Here is a 21,879-nt window from a genome sequence, read left to right on the forward strand (position 1 = left end):
CATTAAAAGGTTTAACTAGGTTAATTAGGTTAACTAGACAAGTTAGGGTTGTTAGGCAAGTTACTGTATAATGATGGTTTGTTCTGTAGACTATTGAAAAAAATTGATTAAAGGGGCTAATAATATTGACCGTAAAATTGGATGTAAAAAAAAAATAAAATGCTCTTATTCTAGCCAAAATAAAACAAATAAGACTTTCTCCAGAAGAAAAATTATTATCAGACATACTGTGAAAATTTCCTTGCTCTGTTAAACATCATTTGGGAAATATTTAAAAAAGAAAAAAAAATCAAAGGGGGCTAATAATTCTGACTTAAACTGTATATAAAAGCAATGCAATGTAAACATCCTCATTACCTCAGCCTAGATCAGTTTTCATTATGGCCTAAACATCATCACATCATCATGATGCATGAAATTAAGCACATACTTTGTTGTTGTGCTTGTCTTACATGGCAGCTGTGGACCTATTGAACACCCCATTCTCTCCACCTGAACACTCCCTCTCCTTTCAGCCAGCCAATGAGGCGATGTATATAGATACATATGGTGGCGACAAGCCGAGGAGACATGGTAGCTGAAGCAGGCATATGTACGCTAATGTTTCATTTGTTTGTGCAAAGCGCCAATATGGTGTCCATTTGAGACCAGCCCTTATGCCTATGCATCTTAATAAAGCCACCAGGGTGTGTGATTGGAACAAAGTAACGAGAGAAATGCTCCTAACTAGCCCCGCCACTGAAGCAGACTCATCTATCAGCCAACAAATCTATCAGAAGCCCCTCGGTGCAGGTAGATCCTGTGAGGTTAATAATCCAACAGCCAAATTACTGCCAGCGGTTTGTTTTGCCCTTGGGTTGTTTCTGCGTGATGGCGGCAAGCTTTTATTTTCTATTATTTTGGAGTATGGAGTCCCACGGCACTTCTCTCTGCCGGTTCTTTTTTAAAGTGTGGCTCTTAAAGTCATGGGGAAAAATTTGGAGAGTTTTTCTTTTGGAGTGTTTTTTATTTGTCCAAGCTCCATTCAGATGTCTGTTGTTGCTTGTCTTTTGTCGATAGCATTTTTCGTTAGACATACTGTACTGTATGGTTGTGTGCAAATGTAAAACTGCTTTTGATGTTACATTATGGGTTCTTCGGCACATTGGCTGTTGGTACTGTTTTTTTCTATTGAGACAGAAAAAGCGAGGGCTTTGTGGTTTCTCTGAATTACCATTATGTTGTTTTCTTGAGCACTAGAGAATAAAAGCATTCTGTTTAAAACTTAAAAAGCTTCTTTTATGGCATCAAACTTTGTTTTGCCACTGGAAAAGTAGTTTTAATACCCAAACTGTATCCTATGTAAGTATACTGTATGAATGCAGACACCTTTTTACAGGGTTGCCATTTTAAGCCAAATGTCAAATTCCCTGGCTTTCACTGACTAAAAAGCTGAACTTCAATGGTTTATGCTGAGTAGTTCCTTCAGAAGGTTGCATTTATGTCACCAAATTTAATGCAAAATCTATCAAATGGCTCACAAATAAAAGAAGCTTGCAATGCTTTACATTTCTGCAGATTTTAGCCAGACACAGTTCAAGTTCCTTTCACACCATCTGCTTTAGCTGTGTTTTCATCCACCTATTTCCATGCATGCATATTTTGAAATATTGCATAAAAAATGCTTGGTGGAAATGCCAAGATGTGCATAAATTTCTAAAATGTGCATAAAAAATTATCCAATAAGAAAAGGTTTTCATAAACTATGATGGAAACATTTACTAAATAAATTCCACCATGTGCATAAAAAAATAAGTGATTTTTTTATTATAAGAGATGTGGGTCATTTTATGTGTTTACTTGTTTCTTTTGAAGTTAAAAACGAAACAATATTGTTACTTAATCTACAATTTTTTTTTTAGATATTTGGACTAAATACAAGACAAAGCAAAATAAGAAATGTGATTATTCAAGTTCTGTACCTGACTATTGTAAAACCATCATGTAGTGTTATTAAACCATCTTGTGAAACTGTATTCATATCGACATATTTATTGCAGAAAAATAAAATATCGCAATACCACATTTTTACATTCACCGGCCACTTTATTAGGTACACCTGTCCAACTGCTTATTAACGCAAATTTCTAATCAGCCAATCACATGGCAGCAACTCAATGAATTTAGGCATGTAGGCATGTTCAAGACAATCTCCTGCAGTTCAAATCGAGCATCAGAATGGGGAAGAAAGGTGATTTAAGTGACTTTAAACGTGGTATGGTTGTTGGTGCCAGACAGGCTGGTCTGAGTATTTCAGAAACAGCTGATCTACTAGGATTTTCATGCACAACCATCTGTAGGGTTTATAGAGAATAGTCTGAAAAAGAGAAAACATACAGTGAGCGGTAGTTCTGTGGGCGCAAATGCCTTGTTAATGCCAGAGGTCAGAGCATATTGGCCAGACTGGTTTGAGCTGATAGAAAGGCAACAGTCCCTCAAATAACCACTCGTTACAACTGAGGTATGCAGAAGAGCATCTCTGAACACACCAGCCTTGAGGCAGATGGGCTACAGCAGCAGAAGACCACACTGGGTGCCACTCCTGTCAAGAAGAAGAATAAGAAGAGGAAACAAAGGCTACAATTTGCACAGGCTCACCAAAATTGGACAACAGAGGATTGGAAAAAACGTTGCCTGTTCTGAAAAGATTTCTGCCGCGACATTCGAATGGTAGGGTCAGAATTTGCATCAACAACATGAAAGCATGGGTCCATCCTTCCTTGTATCAATGGTTCAGGCAAGTGGTGGTGGTGTAATAGTGTGGGGAATATTTTCTTTGTGCACTTTGAGTACCAATTGAGCATCGTGTCAACGCCACAGCCTACCTGAGTATTGTTGCTGGTGTGGTGAAAAGACCATGTCCATCCCTTTATGACCACAGTGTACGCATTTTCTGATGGCTACTTCCAGCAGGATAATGTGCCGTGTCATAAAGTGCAAATCATTTCAGACTGGTTTCTTGAACATGACAATGAGGTCACTACTCAAATGGCCTCCACAGTCACCAGATCTCAATTCAATAGAGCACTTTTGGGATGTGGTGGAATGGGAGATTTGCATCATGGATGTGCAGCTGACAAATCTGCAGAAACTGTGTGAAGCTATCATGTCAATATGGACTAAAATCTCTGAGGAATATTTCCAATACCTAGTTGATTCTGAAGGCAAAAGTCGGTCCAACCAGGTACTAGTAAGGTGTACCTGATAAAATGGTCATTGAGTGTATTTATATATCAGAAAGAAATCAGAATCAGAAAGAGCTTTATTGCCAGGTATGTTCACACATACGAGGAATTTGTTTTCGTGACAGAGCTTCTACAGTGCAACAGGATTACAGAGACAGGACAAAAAACAGATAATAAATATATATTTTTAAAAATAGAAGTAAGTAGTGAGTGCAAATATACAGATTGACAAGTGTATGTACATGTTTATTACTATATACAACGTTATATGTGCAGCTGTTATGTGCAAATTGGCATGTAAAGTGTGTTGTTAAATAAGTGTATATGTGTATAAAAGTGTATAGCAAGTAGTGATGTTGGTTCCGCAATTATTATCATCAAGTGTTCATGAGATGGATTGCCTGAGGGAAGAAACTGTTTCTGTGTCGGGCTGTTCTGGTGCGCAGTGCTCTGTAGCGTCGACCAGAAGGTAAAAGTTCAAAGAGGCAGTGTGCTGGGTGTGAGGGGTCCAGAGTGATTTTGGCAGCCCTTCTGCTCGCTCTGGATAAGTACAGTTCTTGGGGAGTAGGAAGGGTTGTACCAGTGATTCGCTCAGCAGTCCGAACTATTCGACGTAGTCTTTGGAGGTCGTATTTAGTAGCTGAGCTAAACCAGACAGTTATTGATGTGCAGATGACTGATTCAATGATGGAGGTGTAGAACTGTTTCAGCAGCTCCTTTGGGAGGTTAAACTTCCTCAGCTGACGAAGAAAGTACATCCTCTGATGAGCTTTTTTGATAATGGAGTCAATGTGAGTGTCCCACTTCAGGTCCTTAGAGATGGTGGTGCCCAGGAACCTGAATGACTCCACTGCTGCCACAATGCTGTCCATGATGCTCAGTGGGGGGAGAGCAGGGGGGTTTCTCCTGAAGTCCACTATCATCTCCACTGTTTTGAGCGTGTTGAGCTCCAGGTTGTTGTTACTGCACCAGACAGCCAACTCCTTAACCTCCTGTCTGTAGGCAGACTCGTCACCGTCCTGAATGAGGCCGATAAGTGTGGTGTCGTCTGCAAACTTCAAGAGCTTCACAGAGGAGTCTTTTGATGTGCAGTCATTCGTGTACAGGGAGAAGAGCAGTGGGGAGAGGACACACCCCTGGGGGGCGCCAGTGCTGATTGTGCGGATGCTAGATGAGAATTTTCCCAGCTTCACCAGCTGCTGCCTGTCCGTTAGGAAGCTGTTGATCCAATATATATATATATATATATATGTATGTATTTATGTATATTCCATTTAACACAGAGAAGATTTTTTTCCTTGATTTCTAAACATAATAGTTTTAATAACTCATTTCTAATAACTGATTTGTTTAATCTTTGCCATGATGCCAGTAAATAAAACATACCTACATATATATATATATATATATATATATATATATATATATATATATATATATATATATATATATATATATATATATATATATATGCATGCATGCATGCATGTATGTAGGTATGTAGGTATGTATTATTTACTGGCATCATGGCAAAGATTAAACAAATCAGTTATTAGAAATGAGTTATTAAAACTATTATGTTTAGAAATGTGTTGAAAAAAAATCTTCTCTGCGTTAAACAGAAATTGTGGAAAAAAATAAACAGGGGGGCTAATAATTCAGGGGGGCTAATAATTCTGACTTCAACTATTATATAGTTTATATATATATAAAGTCCATGACATTCCAGAAATTACATGAGAACCCTGTATTTAAAAGTTGGCCAAAGTATATGAGTGTGTCAATGGAAAGGGCATCTACTGCATAAACCATATGCCAAAGTAATTGGTGGTTCATTTCTCTTTTGCGAGCCCTGATAAATGGGGCTAAGGTCAGAAAAAAGTGAGGGTCCTAAAGAATGAATGGCAAAACACCTACATTATTTCTTCTGATTGTGTCCAAACAACACATTTTCCAAATGAAACCATTTAAATATGCACAAACCTCTTCAAACTTAGCAGTTTAATTGCGTAATTGGGCATTTTATCACCTGGCATGTGGTCTAAACATTATCATATTTATTTGACACTTTAGTCCATGTAGAATAATGGAAAACACCAGTATGCAGCTCCAGGCCCATAAACCTTTATCTCGGAGAGCTCCAGCCATCAATATGCATTAGTAAATCCAGAAGTAAATGAAACGTGCAGCAACTGCACACTAGAATTGTTTGATTGTCACGGTCATAGAGACGAGAACAAAAGAGACTGAGATTGGAGATCTCAACAATCTGCCTGTGTTTTATAGCATGAAGCGCTCCTCATCTCCAGAGCGTAATGGAGTGTGCAGTACACACCAATGACCTCAGGAAGTTTGATGACTCACCTGTATGTGTTTCTATCCTCCGCCCTTCATTTACCTCTTCACGCTGCATTTCTGAAAAAAACCCTTCCCACATTTCACTGTCTTCTCCTTCCTCGACCTGTTCACTCTCATTTGCTGCTTTCCCTCCTCCAGCTGTGACATGGGAGAAATCATGCATGAAAAAATGTTTAGACCGACTATAATTGGCCTTCCCTACACATATAAACTTGCAAGTGTTCGCGCACACACATTCCCCGATAGTGTTTCCAGAATGGGAAGAGGTTTGTAAACAAAACACCAACTGTCTTTTTTCTTTAATCCCATGGTTGACTGATAGTAATTCATACAGACACTTTCATTTGGGGAGGGTGCCATCTTTAATCCCCTCATAAGATGACCTAAATGACTTCCGCTTCGACTTCTTTCGCTTGTCTGTTTCTCTCTGTTGATCCCCCTGGTCGACCTCCCGCCCCTTTCCCCTCATAGTGTCTCTCAGTAGGGGTCGTGATAGCTGTCAGTGGGTGGTATATCATTAGCCATGCCAGTCTCAAGAAATTTCCGGAATTCCGTCTCTTGGCAGAAAATGGGAGAGTGTTTAGAATGGAATTGGATTTGAGGGTTCGTTTTGGGCCAAGGCAGCACTCACCGGTATTAGGTGACACAATGCATGAGGACACATCGGCTAACCGCATGCCAAAATAGAATTTCAGTCACTTGGCAATAAAGGGGAAGTGATAAAAGTGTTTAAAGGACAAAAATCAATGTTGTTATAGAGAATCAAGAAAGAGAGACATGTAAAACAGGTGGATTATACTTCGGTGGTGGCACATTTGATTAAAAAATTATAAATATTATAATAAACTATTGTGTCAATGACAGCATTCCATTTAAATTAAATTTTCCATAAAATATTATGCAATTGTAATATATATATATATATATATATATATATATATATATATATATATATATATATATATATATATATATATATATATATATATATATATACAGTTGAAGTCAGAATTATTAGCCACTTTTGAATTTATTTTTCTGTTTTAAATATTTCCCTAATGATGTTTAACAGAGCAAGGAAATTTTCACAGTAATTCCTATAATATTTTTTCTTCTGGAGAAAGTCTTATTTATTTTATTTCCGCTAGAATAAAAGCAGTTTTGAATTTTTTAAAAACCATTTTAAGGTCAAAATTATTAGCTCCTTTATACTATATATTTCTTCGATAGTCTACAGAACAAACCATCATTATACAATGACTTGACCCATGAGGCAATTTGTTCCGGCCCTCAAAATAGTGTGACCAAGACATCAAAAATAATTTTAGTTCAGTCGAAAAACAGCCGCTATAGTTATGAAGTGACGTGCGTCTGTTCAATACAGTACGAGCTGCAGTTGAAGGCTGCGCAAAGCGTGAGTCACCTGACATTAAGCGAGTGAGTGGCGTGACCTGCCGAAAACATTGGGATGCTTAAGCTTAAAGGCTTCTCAACTCACAAAACGAAACTGCTGCAACTAAACAAAGTTATGCCACCTGTGCGCTAGTTTATAGTTCCAAGATTATACCGAGGCTAATGCGCACGCACAGTGGATTACTATAGCAGCGGGCCGTTCACATATTGTGTCGTTTCCGTGAGCAAGTTCGTTATTTCGGAGCGGAGTGATGCGCTCGCGCCTTCCACACACACCGAGTAGAAAACATCTCACGCCGTAGCAGTGAGAGTTGTGCTTGGCTTTCAGTCCTATGTAAACAAAAGACACGTTAGATGAATTATTAGAAATTATTAAAATAATTATGTATGTATGAACGTAGATTATAATAACAGTTCATTTAAATACTTACCTAATATAAAGCTTACATTTTTATTAGACGTGATAAACGTGAAACCATGATTATTCTTCAGACTATAATCGTACCACCAAAATCTATAATTGTTGCATCCACAATTGTTATGCAGTTAAAAACATAACATATGAATGTGTCTGAATTTAGAAGAGGCCTACTTATGCAATGCACTGCTTTTGTTTTGCTGTGAAATACAACATTTGAATGTTTGTAAAAAAAAAAAAAGCCATTGCAGGGATGTTATGTAGTTTCAAAATACAACATATTAACATTTTAATGTAGAAAAATACAACTGGTGACTTAAGGAGCTAAAATAAAGCATATGGGCTCTTATATGCTGTTGTGTCGTCACTCATAATGCAAGTCATATCTCTCCGGCCCCTCATTTGGGATGCTTTACATGAACTGGCCCCATGACGAACTAATTGAATAGCCCTGCTTTAAGCTGTATATGCTTATTTCACACGGCCGCCATTTTAAAACACGTAAGCGAGGTTGCGGTGGGAAGAAACCCAGAAGTATAGGATTAGTATTGTAAACATTGCAACAACATGCTGTGGACTACAAACCTCCAGCTGTTGCCGCGATTTCAAAATGCAGATATGGTGTAAACATCGCTTTAATATCATTCAGTTAAGTTTGATTTAAACAATTATATAAAAAAACAAGCAAGGGCGATAATAATTCTGACTTCAGCTGAATATGTATATTTCAGTGCTTCCCACACATTTACTTGGGTGGGCCGTCCAGGTATATTAACGGCCGCCCAAGTATATTTAGTCACACACTTTTATTTTTTCTTATTATTATCATCCTTTTACACTTTTATTGGATCCACAGAATATAAACAAACACCCGCAAGCGATTGAGTAGTGGAAAATCTTCTCTCCTTTACTCGTTTCATACTGCTCATTCTGTGTGCGCATGACCTGTTAACACTTCCACAGACCCACAGAGACCTTTTTGTCATGCCAATAAAGCAACGTGAACTTGAATGAGAGATTTTACCTGTTAGTTGGTGCACATGGCTCCTGAAAAGCATAAAAGAGAAATAGTGGATTTATTTATTTATTTATTTATTTATTTCAACAGTCTTTTTTTTACTTTAACCCATTGAAAAGAAAAGGTTTAAAACAGATCCTTAATAAATAAAAATAGTGTTAAAAATCTAATTATGTTTTGTTTGTCGCATATCGTTATCTATTTATGTGATATGGGTAAAAGATGTGTTTCAATTCGGCTACCACTACAGGTATATTTCAAACCTGTGGTTCCAAAGCATATTTGTTCCAATATTCACATTTACAACTGTCTAAATTAAATTTGATTGCATTAAATAGAAATAACATGTTGGATCTGCAAACAAATAAAGAACTATTCTCAACTCTAAATTCACTTTTCAGAGCCTTTTCTCAATTGTTTTTTAATCAACTGGTCTCATAGATGTCTATTGTGGACTTGTAAATGCATTGGTAGTTTAGCAGGTGAAAATGTCTGTTTGGGAAACTAAATTATTGGTTTCATCCTAAGTGGATTAAAAAACATGGTGATGTTTAATTAGCATGTGCTTAATAGTAGCAATTTTGACTCGGTGAGTGTTTTATTGAGTTATACATTTTAATCAGTTTTCATTTTCATGAGCCAATGTTGAGATTGATCTTTTAGTCAGTGCTACTTTCTGTTGATGGATGAAAGAAAACCTCACTCACCTCATTGTAGTATATCTGCCATCCAATAAGTCTCGGCTTTCCGATTTTCCAATATTATGTTGTATATTGAATGGTATTATTATTTTTTTGTTTGTTTTAAATGTATCATATCCCATGTCTGTCAATCATTTAATGATTAGTTCACCCAAAGTTTAAAATATGTTATTAATTAGTCATCCTCATTTTGTTATAATACTCTGAGACCTTTGCTCATTTTCAGAATGCAGATTAAGATATTTTCAGATGAAATCCGAGAGCTCTCTGATCCTCCATGTACAGCAACCAGTCCCAAGACATTTAATGTCCAGTAAAGGAACAAAAAGCATTGTCAAAACATTCCATGTGATTTCAGTGTGTCAACTAAGGACAATGAACAATTTTGTGTTCCAAAACAATGTAAAAACAACTGTTTGCATGTGCTTGACGTTGAAGACATAAGTGAGCAAAGTAATTTTCACAATGTACTTGTAGCTTCGTATGATTCCAATTAAACTCCTGAAGTCACATGTAATGTTTTGACAAAATTTGTGGTTCCTTTTTTGTACTTTGAATGTCTCAGTTCAGTTGCTGTATATTAAAGTTGAGGGAACTCTCAGATTTCCTTGAAAATATTTTAATTTGAGTTCTAAATATAAACAAAGATCTCAGTGATGTGGAAAGAAGGTGAGTGATTAATAACACATTTTCATTTTGGGGTGATCTAACACAAGTGATGTGGAATGTGTGGCACGTTTGTTGCGAAAGTGCAAAATTTGCCTCAAGTATATGGTGCAGGTTTAAATACCCCATGAAATTAAAATAAAGTTTACTTAAATGTCAGTATTATTCATTTTTAGGATATCTATAAGCTAGTGTTCCCCAAACCAGTGATGAAATTTACATTTGAAAGATATAAAACTAATATAAACATGTAAAGCTTGTAGTCACTTCCACCCAAATGGATCAATGGTTTTATTCAGGTCACCTTACACTACAATTTCTCATCACATTATAACCAATGAAACGTTTTCTAGTATCTGACATGCCCCGCCTCCTCCAAGACACTTCTCATTTGCTTTTCGTGTGATGCGTTTAAGCTCAACCACTGGCTGTTTCTCAATATGCGTTCTTGAGCGATCTTGCATCCTCGTGTTCTTGTGTAATGTCATCATCAACCGCCAAAGTTCAGTTCCAAAACTCAAGACGGCAAGAACGGACAACGCGTGAAAGACCGAACTTGCTCGAGAAGTCCCAGAAGTCATTGCGATGGGTTAAAGGAGGTTGGAAGCACAGCATTTTAATTAGATTCATTATTAAAGTTTAAAGAAATAACTTCTTTATCTCAGGAGTTTCCCTAAATGAAACAGTGAAAGTAAACATTACCAAGAAAATATTAATAGAGGCATAAACATATTAAAGGTGTAAAGATTAAAATCGGTTTTATTTGTATTGTGCAAAGTATATTTGTTAGGTTTCTGTGCATGTTATACAAACATTGAAATATAAATGTATGAAGATTTTGTGACCATCAGGTAGAACATAGCATCTCATTTCTCACAGGACACATTCTATGTTCTCGTGGTCTCCAGAGTTCGTTCTTCCAAGGTGACCTGGCAAGACCGTTCTCCGCAAGAACACGAGTCTGTTCTCAGCGTTCTTAGAATTGAGAAACAGCCACTCTCACCAGTAGGGCGATGACGAAACAAAACCCTATTGGCTGTTTTTTTCTTTAATGGGAGGAGCTACACTATGTTCCACCGTATCTTCTTGTTTCGTTGAGATTACGCCAAACATAGAATGAAAATGCACATTTCAATGCTTCACAGGACCTTTATATAATTGAACTCAAGATGAAAAATTTTAAGGGTATACTGGAGTGAGTATCGCAATGATCTGCGATTGGTGCGAACCAAGCATTACAGTACTTTTTATATAAACAAATTTCAGGAGAAGCATGCACAGTTGTGGCAAGGCTAATTCATTATTGACAATCATTCTATTGTCCAATCAGAATGAGACCAAATCCTTATAAATAGTCAAACATGTCCTATCTTCGTTTTCTCTGGACTTTTGGTGTCTTTCCACCACTCCAACTCCACACCTTTAAACCTGAGTCCTATGTAAAATTGGAAAGGGGTGTTCTGTTGGTGGCCTAGACCAGGGGTTCCCAAACTTTTCAGCATGCGACCACTAAAATAACAATGCCAGTGACTTGCAACCCCCAAATTCCTCAGAGGTGGTTATAAATATACAAACGTTGTGCGCACATAGGCCTATATAAGCTTGTGGATATGCTTGTGGTTATATGGGCGCACTATAGGCCTATATAACCACAAGCATATTGACAACACAAAAAAGTGCAACAGTCTAACAACCATATAGTTTTATAGTCATTTTTTCATTCATCAGACAGAAAACATCCCCACACACACTACCCTAACTCACTCACTCACTGATTTCAGACTGAAAAAAGTAAAAAAATTTGGTGGAGAAAAACGATTTTTGTGCTAATATAAGAGCAGTTGAAACAGACCGGTCAATTTTGACCGGGAACACTAAAGTAAAGGGCAGGATGTGAACACGACAGGAGGGTTAAGATCAGATTTCTTTAAAACACAGCGATCTTCACTCCCTGGCTGAGATACGATGTAAAGTGAATATCAGACTAAACAAGAAGCACTGCAGTAAACTCTATTTTTCTGTGCCATGTCTTTAAAATATGAAAATTAGTTTTATCAATGGCATGTCTGCGCTAGCCTGCTGCTAATGACGGTGCCTGCGTTTATATGGTCTTTTGTCTCTTTTTACACTTTAACAGCCAAAAGAATGCTTAAGTCTGTTTAATTGATTATATTTTAATTGCATAACAACATCGATGCTGCAAAAGCAACCATATAAAATTGAAAATAGTTACATAAAGCTCTCACCGGAAATTCATCACTGGCTGAAAAACACTAGCTATACATATAGTCCATTTGCATGCTGTTGTTGTTTTTACTATTAAAAGCTGCTATTTTTATATTCTGTGGGTTTTATTAAAAATATGATAATTCTACTTGAATAAAATTCATTTGACTTTTTTGAAATCACCAAGCGACCCCCTGTCAGTGTCCCACGACCCTCCAGGGGATCCCGACCCCCACTTTGGTTCACTGGCCTAGACACTATGCTCAGACCCCTATTTCTCTCTCTCTCTCTCTCTATTTCTATCCTGACAAGGGGAATAAAATGAGTTTGGAGCTCTCTCCACGGACAGCATACCAAATATTATATTCAGTCAGATATCTGTAAGTGTGTACTCGTGAAAGTATGTTTAAAAAAGAGGTCAGTATGTGGAGAACAGCCAGTCCTTAACACATTTGACCACTTGCAAATTCTCCAGAACTTACTGTGCTACATAAATGTACAGAGGTTCTTGAAATGTCCTTGGGAATATTATTTCCTTGGTTTTTGATAGCAAACATTATGCAGTACATAACAGCATTCAACTTGTATTCATGTGCTCACACGAGTACATCTCTCTGAAGACATTGTGTGTGTGTCGATTGTGTAAAAATCAAGTTTGCATTTGATAAGTGTTAAATTGAAGTTAGCAGGGCATGTGGAGCGAGCAAAATGGAAAAACTGACACAGCAAAAGGCTAGGGAGACAAACAATGAGAGTCAATACGAAAGACTGATAGTGAAAGTGGCTGCACACTGTCCTGCTGACAGCAAAGCATCATGGGGGCTTGTTTGTGCAAATGTTTATAGAGATACGCCCTGTCAACACCTCAGATACCATTACTTACAGTAATTAGTTCTTCCTTGTTGGCATCTTCTCTCTCATCCTCCTTTGTTTTGTTTTATGTCACACACTCACATCGTTTGAGTTATGTTAAAGATTATTTGGCCTTTCTTAGCTGTCAGGACCAACAGACTTTTTGAACTGATAAACACAGGCATCAACATATTTATAAAACAAAGGGCAAACAGACTTTTAATAAAATGTTGTTCATGTCGCTGGAAAGGTTTTTTTTTTCTCTCTCTCGCGCGCGAATCTGGAAATGAAATGCGCGTCCTTTGAGAGGTATTGTTGTTGACTGTGACATGGTAGTATTATGTTGTAGGTAGTCATATTTTGCATCATGTCGTTAGTGTTTCTTAAGGTTTGGACACTTTTCCAGGACTTGCGTTTTCTTATGAACAACACATTTTTGTAAAATTATTTTGGTTGCCTCTGTATTCTGTTTACTAAAAGTAATGTTGTATCTTCAACTAAATTTATACATCTATTTGTTCTATACTTTTAAAGTGTTGTAAAGTGTTCACAGTAAATCTGCTAATACAATAATAATCGGTAGCTTACAAACTAGAAAAGCTACTTAAAGTCAGAATGCATACACATCATATTTCATAAAAAAGCCAATGAGTATATATTATGTTATTCTAGCAATATGTTTTTGGAACAGAACGTTTTTGCAAACACTTGTTGACGTATTTTGCTAATGAACTCCTGAGTACACAATAAAAACATGATTTCTGAAAATGGATAAAACAGAATTGTCTGCTTGTGAAAATGAACTCTTCATACACACACAAACATCATTTGTTGGACATTGTTTATAAATCAGTTTTATAAAGTAGCTTTCTTTCTTTCTTTCTTTCTTTCTTTCTTTCTTTCTTTCTATAGCCACAGTATTTGAAAAGCTATATTTGGTTGAAAAATACTTATTTAGTTTGATTGGGATGATTTTGTAGAGGAATAGAACATACTGTACATAAGATAAAGAGGTGTGAACCTACACTGGTCTCACGGTTCGGTTACGATTATCATGCTATCAATTTGGTTCAATTCGATATCTCGGTGAATCGCGGTGCATTGACGGTGCTTTCCATACACAGTTTTATATTTTCTTCACAGCAGCAGTTCTTGTATTAAAATATATCAATATATTTATATTTACATACTAGTTGTAATACAATTTTGTCATTTAATACAAACAGTCATATATATAAACTGTACCTTTAAACAACACAAGCATTTATAGCAAATAATATAAACGAATGTAAATATCCTGCTCGCTTTCTGATCCTTGTCTACCAAGTTCTCTTACACCCCTTTGATTGGTCACACGCCAACAAAAAGGGCTGCGATTGGCTCTTGCGCGCTGCACTCTTCACAGATGAGTGACACTGATAAGCGGAAGCGATGATCACAGTAGTGATGGGAAGTTCGGGTCATTTTACTGACTCGGACCTTTGAGTCTTATTCATTGAGATGAACGAATCTTTTTTAGAGTCATTTCGTTCTTTTCGTTCAATTTGCCAAAATATTATTAAAATGTTACAAGTTGCTTTCAAACTCATCTACAAGTAGCCCAGACATTGACCACACTACAAACAAGTCATAACTAGAATGCTATGAGAAAGAGAAAATCAATGATGAATCAAATCCGAAAACTAATGAATCAAATGTCTTTCACGCGATAAACGAATGACTTAAACCCGAAAGAAGACTCTAAAAATAATAACCAGTTATGATTATTACGGAACCAATACCGAATTGTCCGCATCTGCATCGTGGTGCACCGAAGAAACAATTGATTGTGACACCCCTAATAAGATATAATTAAGAAATTACAATTTCCACTCCAAATTTCCACTCCATAAACCTAGTCAGTGTTTCATCAGTGTTTTTTTAATGAGCATATATAGGCATAATAGGCATTCATTTTTTTAATGAGCATAATTCTAAATTACTCTTGTTATGGTTAATTATTTAGAGTCTTTGATTGTTGTTGTGTATCTTGCACTCATTTCCTCACCTCTACCTACCTCTCCTCCATTTTTCAGATCTATCTAAATGCAAACTCAATCCGACTTGGAAATCTTCCACATGGGAGCGTGGACCCTTTGCTTGGCCCAGGAACAACGTACCCCAAACAGACTGTGTACGAGGTGTGTGTATGTCCCAGTGGCAAGCTGTATCTATCTCCTGCAGAGAGCTCCTCCACCTGCCAGACCACCAACAGTGTTTGCCTCTGGAGCTGAGGAAGGTGGGTGGGCCGTGGACCACCCAGCACCAGAAAGGCCTTCCTTCACCTGCTCTCTCTTGCTCCTCTCCTTTTTCTTACACTTTCTCCATTCTCTTTCATTTCCTAACCCAAATTTTTGTTATGCTTTTCCATCTGCCCATCTGAGCTTCCAATTTCTATCTATCTATCTATCTATCTATCTATCTATCTATCTATCTATCTATCTATCTATCTATCTATCTATCTATCTATCTATCTATCTATCTATCTATCTATCTATCTATCTATCTATCTATCTATCTATCTATCTAGTTTGTGTTTACATCTGAAAGACAAGTTTTTTGTGTTTGCTCACCTGCAATACGTCTATCAGACATCTCCTTTCAGATGTTAAATAGATGTTTAGACTTTAGAATGTTCATAAAACAGATCTTTCAAATACATTTACCAAATCTTTGTACACAGCAAATGTTGTCCAGACCAAACACATTTTAAAATATGTTTTGCAGGCATATACTATATGTGCTATAGGAAGCCACAGATGCTAGCTGTCTATCATCAACACATGTTTGTCTGTCTATATGTATCCGCCTACATTTAGCTGGCTGTCATCAGGTGCATCTGTTTATCTAATTAGCTACAGTGGCTAAATGCTTATCATAAATTTATCAATCTACTTGTCCGTCTGTCTATTTAGCTACAGTAGCTAACTATCTGTCATAAACACATTTGTCTGTCTTTATCTGTCTAACTAGCAAGCAAAATCAACCTACAGTAGTTCACTGTCTTCAGTGCATCTATCACCATTACAGCATCTGCTAATTGTAATACCTCTCTTTTGTTTTTCTATCCATTTTTCTGTCTCTCATCCTAGCTACACTCACTTACTGTCTAACATCAGTGCATCTACAGTATCTATGTACTCTTCTGCCTAACTATGTCTATCTATGATAACTACAGTAGCTAACTGTAACATCAAACTATGTTGCTCCATTAGCTAGCTGTCTATCAGTGCATCTATCTATGTGTCTGTCTATCTAGCTACATGGACTAGACGTCAATCAGCATCAATCTACCCATCTAGTTAGCTAGCAAGTAGCGGCAGTAGTTAGCTGTACACTTGTCTGTCTATCTACTGTAGCTACAGTGGTTAGCTGTCTATAATGAAAACATCTATTCTATCTTTATTTTATTTTGTCTAACTAGCTACAATAGTGATCTGTCTACCTGGTTGGCTGCTTTTAGCTGGTCGACCAGCCTGGTTTTAGAGGAGTTTTGGCCATTTCCAGGCTGATTTCCAACCATTTCCAGCCTGGTCTTAACTGGTCAGACTGGAAAATGACCAGCCTAAACCAGCTGAAACCAGCTTGACCAGCCTGGTCAAGCTGGTTTTAGCTGGTTATTCCAGTCTGACCAGCTAAGACCAGGCTGGAAATGGCTAGAAACCCAAAAATCCCTCTAAAAACAGCCTGGTTGATAAGCTAAAACAAGCCAACCGGCCTGGGCTGGTTTAATCAGTTTTTTTTTTTTCAGCAGGGTATCAAAATTTGTTGCTCCCGATGTCTATCAGTGCATATATTACCAATCATCAGCGTCTATCTACTTATCTAGTTAGCTAACTAGCAAGTATCTGCAGTAGCTAGCTGTATATTTGTCTGTCTATCTAGCTACAGTGGCTAGCTCAAAGCATCAATTTTATCTTTTTCTTTGTCATTCTCTCTAGCTAGCTACATTAGCTAACTGTCTATCATCAACACATTTATTTTTCTAGCTAGCAAACTATGTTGCTCCATTAGCTAGCTGTCTATCAGTGCATCTATCTATGTGTCTGTCTATCTAGCTACGTTGGCTAAACGTCAATCATCAGCATTTGCAGTAGCTAGCTGTATATTTGTCTGTCTATCTAGCTACAATGGCTAGCTGTCTATCATGAATTCTTCTATTTTACCTTCATCTCTGTCATTCTGTCTAGCTTGCTACAATTCTGGCTAGCTGGCTAACTGCCTATCATCAACACGTTTATCTGTCTAGCTAGCAAACTATGTTGCTCCAGATGTCTATTATTATTATTGCATTGATCTATTTGTCTGTCTATCTAGCTACAGTGGCTAAACGTCAATCATTGGCATAAATCTACCTAGCAAGCTTCTATTTGATAATTTTCTCTGTCATTCTGTCTAGCAAGCTACAAAAGCAAGCTGTCAATCATCTGTGCATTTATCTTTCTATCTATTTTTCTCTCTGTCTATCTGTATTTCTGTTTGTCTGACTAGCTATACTGTCTGTAATCAGTACATCCTCATATCTTTCTCTCATTGACCCTACATCATCCTAGTCCCCTTTAGTTGTTTCTTTTTCTTTCATCTAATATCGCCCTTTTGCCTCTTTCCATCTTCCTCTTCCTCTTTGTCCTCTCAAGCAGAAATCAGGAATCATTAGACGTATCTTGGCTCGGTTGAAGCCGCATCTTCCCAATCTGTAAATGGAGCAGAAACTATCTTGTTTTTTTTGTGTGTGTGTGTTTTGTTCCTCTTATTTTTATATGAGCGTCTGACTCAGTGGAGGATTGTGAATGTGTGCCGGGACGCTGGACTACACTCGTGAATGAGCACACACACACAATACACGGTGACCTGCAAATGAGCGAGTGTTTTTTTTTCTAAAGAAGATACAAAGGTGCCTTTGCTACTGTTAGTAAAGCACATCACCTGCTACTGTCCCTCCGCGTGCAGTAAGACTAACCTCTGCTAGGACTGAACGAACCTTTTCCTCACTTTTAGTTCATGGGACAAACATAAACTTTGATAAACCGAAAGAAAAGAAAACTCTCTTCCCTCTTGGATGTTTCTTTTTGGAAAAAAAGCACAAGATTATGCCATGTATATAACAACATTAATAAATGATAATAAAAAGAGAAAGTTTATTTTAAGAATTTTGTATTCAAGAATGCTTGATAATGTTTCTTTTAATATGTTAGGTGTCATTATTTTAACCAAATTAAGCTGTTGGATTGTGTTTAGATCCTAACTACAATTCATTCTGCCATTGAAAACATGGGGTGGCATACTCTTCTCCCAAATATATGGATTATATTATTATTTTTTAGCAGTAGAGTTATTATGAATTTATTTATTTTGTGTGCGAGCGTGTGCGTCTTGGTTATCCCCTCCACATGATGTAGTGCAAAAATCAATATTGCAAGTTTATTATCAATCTTCATTGTTACATTATTTACTGTTTTCAGTGTTTCAGGCCATGGACCACTGCACTTGGGTAAATTAAAATATGATTTAGAGGGTCATTTCTGCAAAAAAAAAAAAAAGATCTCACAGTAAACTGCCAGTATGAAATAAACTTTCACAACGTGTTATGGGGGAAATGATGCCATTTGGAATTAAATGTGTTTATTCAAGAATAGCTCCTGAAATATACTTTCATATTAATAAATTAAATGATAATAGTCATTCATATAAAAAAAGAAAACATATATAATTCCAAAGAGGTTAACTAACTTATTGTACAGCAGTAATCCAATAACACTTCTGTTTATGGCTGTAATAAACCTCATTGTGACAGTTTTCTTGAATTGCGAGACATAGAAAGTATTATAATTTTATTTAGTTCTTTTTTTTGGGGCTATAGGAAATTAAAAGTGGAAATTAACTGAATCAAATATGTTATAACTGAAGCATATCATTTATGTTTAAGAGCTCAGCCATTTTTCTTTCTTTCTAAGAAAAAAAGAAAAATGGCAAACAATCTCGGAACCACATATGCCCTCACAAATGTTCATAATACGAATAAATCTGACCAGATTTTAGAATAACACTCTGATTGTTATTCTATAAACTTTAGAATGACACCATATGGACTATTGTACAATAGTATTGGGTGCTTAGGATCAAAAAAATAACGATTTATTTAATCATTTCTTGTGTTAATGTTCTGTAGAAGAAAAGATTTCTTAAACTAAAACAAATATATATATTTTCTTATAAATTCTATGCAATGTGTTTGATTGTTGTGCGGTTGGAATATGATTCAGTTACATAACAGGTTGAATTAATGTCCTAGATTTTCTTTTCATCATAACTCGGCGATTATAACATCAGAATTAAACTGGCTCGTGAAATGAGTTTGAAAATAAACATGAAATGATGAACACATGCAAATATGTTTATTTGGGAAATTAATGATCTTGGCATATCTCTCTTTTCCTTGCATTCACTTGTGCTTTTTTCTCACCAATTTCAGTGACATTTGGCAGAGTCCAATGGAGTTGATTTATTTTCTGTGAAGAAAAGTAAGGACATATGTTGCTTCATCTCCCTGCCTCTGTCTTTTGATTTCTTTATTTTCTGTCCTTTTTCTATCAATTTTTGACTAGAATGGGAAGAGGCAGGCAGAGGCAGTCTTTGAGGCTTTCGGATCAAATTTACCATGAAATAGAACATCTTCATAAAAGGATGAGGTCAGTGCTTTGGTTAGGACTCACTCCTCTGGCACCTCCACTCGCGTTTGGAAAAGCAGAGAGGTCTTATAAAGCTTATGAACTCTGGGAGAAAAGCTAAACATCAGAGAAGAGTGGGGCCATAAAAAAATATTGATTCATTCTTCACTGTATTTTGTGCTTTTAAATTCTGGCCCACTATTAAAATGTGTTTTCAGTGTAAAATAAACACCCTTTAGGGTTTTTTTTTTCATATGTACTCATTTCCATTTTTTTTTTTGCACTTTATTTGCCATTTTATGTGTTTTAAAATGGATTTTTGAAGATGGACTTATTAAAGCTGTTTCAAAGGGCTTTGAATTAAACAGTTTGCTGAGTCTTGAACTTCAGATTTACCACAACTTGACATCTGTAACAGTGTTTGGAATGTGAAAGATTAAAATCTGTTAGGAATTAGTAAGGTGTCTAGGACAAAACAGTTGTTCACTGAGTTAAAATCTTTTCACTTGTACTGAATAGCATCTACAATGTAAAACCCAAAAAGTAAAGGTAACTCAAACCATTTGAGGAAACTGATTGCAACAAACCATTTAAGTTCAAAAACTAATCCTAACGTTTACAGTACTCATATAGATTATTTTTTGAACTCAAATGGTTTGAGATGCCTTAACTTATTGGATTTTACAGTACTCAGTTGGTTTGAGTTCTCTTCATTTATTGAGTGTTACTGTGCTCTGATTGCTTCGTTTACTCAAATGGAAGTTCACAGTACTCATTAGGATTAGTCAAATGGTTTGTTGCAATCGGTTTCCTTAAACGGCTTGAGTTACTTTAACTTTTTGTGTTTTACAGTGTACGTGTGGTGGTGTATCTGATTTTTATATAACACATTAACATATAATACACTTAGTTAGGCCTGTATGTAATAACTATAAGTGCTGTCAAAGGAATTATCACGTTCAAAAAAAAAAAAGTTTGTACACATGGAGGTATTATGTTTATTATATGCCACCTTTTTTTCTGTTTTAAGCCAGTTTATTGAACTGTTCCCTCTTTATGAGCAAAATTGTTTAAAGTCTATAAAAGCTGTTTGGCATTTATCGTTTTGACAAATTTAAACAATTATAAACAACAGAAAACAGAAATATTTTTATGTTTTAATAGCGATTGCTGTGTAGAAGAATCACTTCCTGCCCTTCATCTGAGCTTCTCACATCATTAATGACGTCATGTGAAAGCAACCTATCCGCTTGTTAAGTCGTGAGGTATGGAATGCTGTTTCCGGGTCCAATCCGCTACTCAATTGAATTGAGAAAATATTAAATTTTAGTCATATTACACTTTAAAGTGAATTCTATATAAAATTCTAGTGTACACATCATTTTCTGGACTTGCTGCATCACAAATACTAACATTTTAACAATTTATGAAAAACTTTATCACTTTCTGGCCATTAGGTATGAATATATACCTGTGATTTTTAAAAGTAATACATCGCTTTGTAAACGTTTATTATTTGATGAGTCTTCCCATAGAGTTTAATAGAGCGATTGGACCCGGAAGCCGCTTCGCATGATGTCACACTTAACAAGCGGATAGGTTATCAAAAATGGTATTATATGACCCCTTTAAAACCCTGCCACACATGCCTATTAACCTACTGATGGACCAATTGTAGATTGTAGGTGTTTACCAGCAATGCAATTTCAGGTTTGGCTTGATCTTCAAATCACACCAATAGGTTCAGTTTTGCTTCATGTATATTACTGAAGCAAAACTGATCCTACTGGTGTGATTTGAAAATCAAGCTAAACCTAAAATTGCTTTGCTGGTAAACACCTACAATCTACAATTGGTCCATTAGTAGGTTAATAGGCAGGTGTGGTTCTGTGGCTTCGCCCTTTTTGGCCTCTTAATACAGTATGTTTTCTCTGTTCAGTCAGAGATCTGTGAGTAACAACAAACACTATTTTATAGTAGAAATTGAAGTGTAATTTTAGTTGAAAGCAACACTGTGTGACGATGCTGTTTTCCAACAATGGAGAATGGGATCCAGGTATACACAATAAAATCATATCCAGGCAAAAGAAAAAAAAGAGAATCATCTAAAACAGGAAACTACTGAACAGGAACAAATACATGTGTCAGATTCATGTAGGTCAACATTAGAAAAAGAACATCGGAACACAAAGCTGCCTTCATGTGTTGTTGTCAAACTCCGACTTCCCACTTATGAATTTGTCATGTTCAAATGCTTTGTTGTGGAAACGATTAAAGGCGGCTATACATGGTTCAA

The 21,879-nt window shown here is 36.4% G+C and overlaps 1 protein-coding gene across 1 annotated transcript in view; it reads left to right on the top strand.

Moving 5' to 3' along the window:
- Window positions 1-15,370, top strand: part of LOC130231672 (zeta-sarcoglycan) — a 482,284-nt gene extending 466,914 nt beyond the window's left edge. The window contains exon 8 of the mRNA XM_056461045.1: window positions 14,952-15,370. Within this exon, the coding sequence (XP_056317020.1) occupies window positions 14,952-15,149 (198 nt within the window). The 3' untranslated portion in view covers window positions 15,150-15,370. The remainder of the gene's footprint in view (window positions 1-14,951) is intronic.
- Window positions 15,371-21,879: the final 6,509 nt, after the last annotated feature.

This window comes from Danio aesculapii, chromosome 1, assembly GCF_903798145.1.
Source record: "Danio aesculapii chromosome 1, fDanAes4.1, whole genome shotgun sequence".
Taxonomy (NCBI): Eukaryota; Metazoa; Chordata; class Actinopteri; order Cypriniformes; family Danionidae; genus Danio; species Danio aesculapii.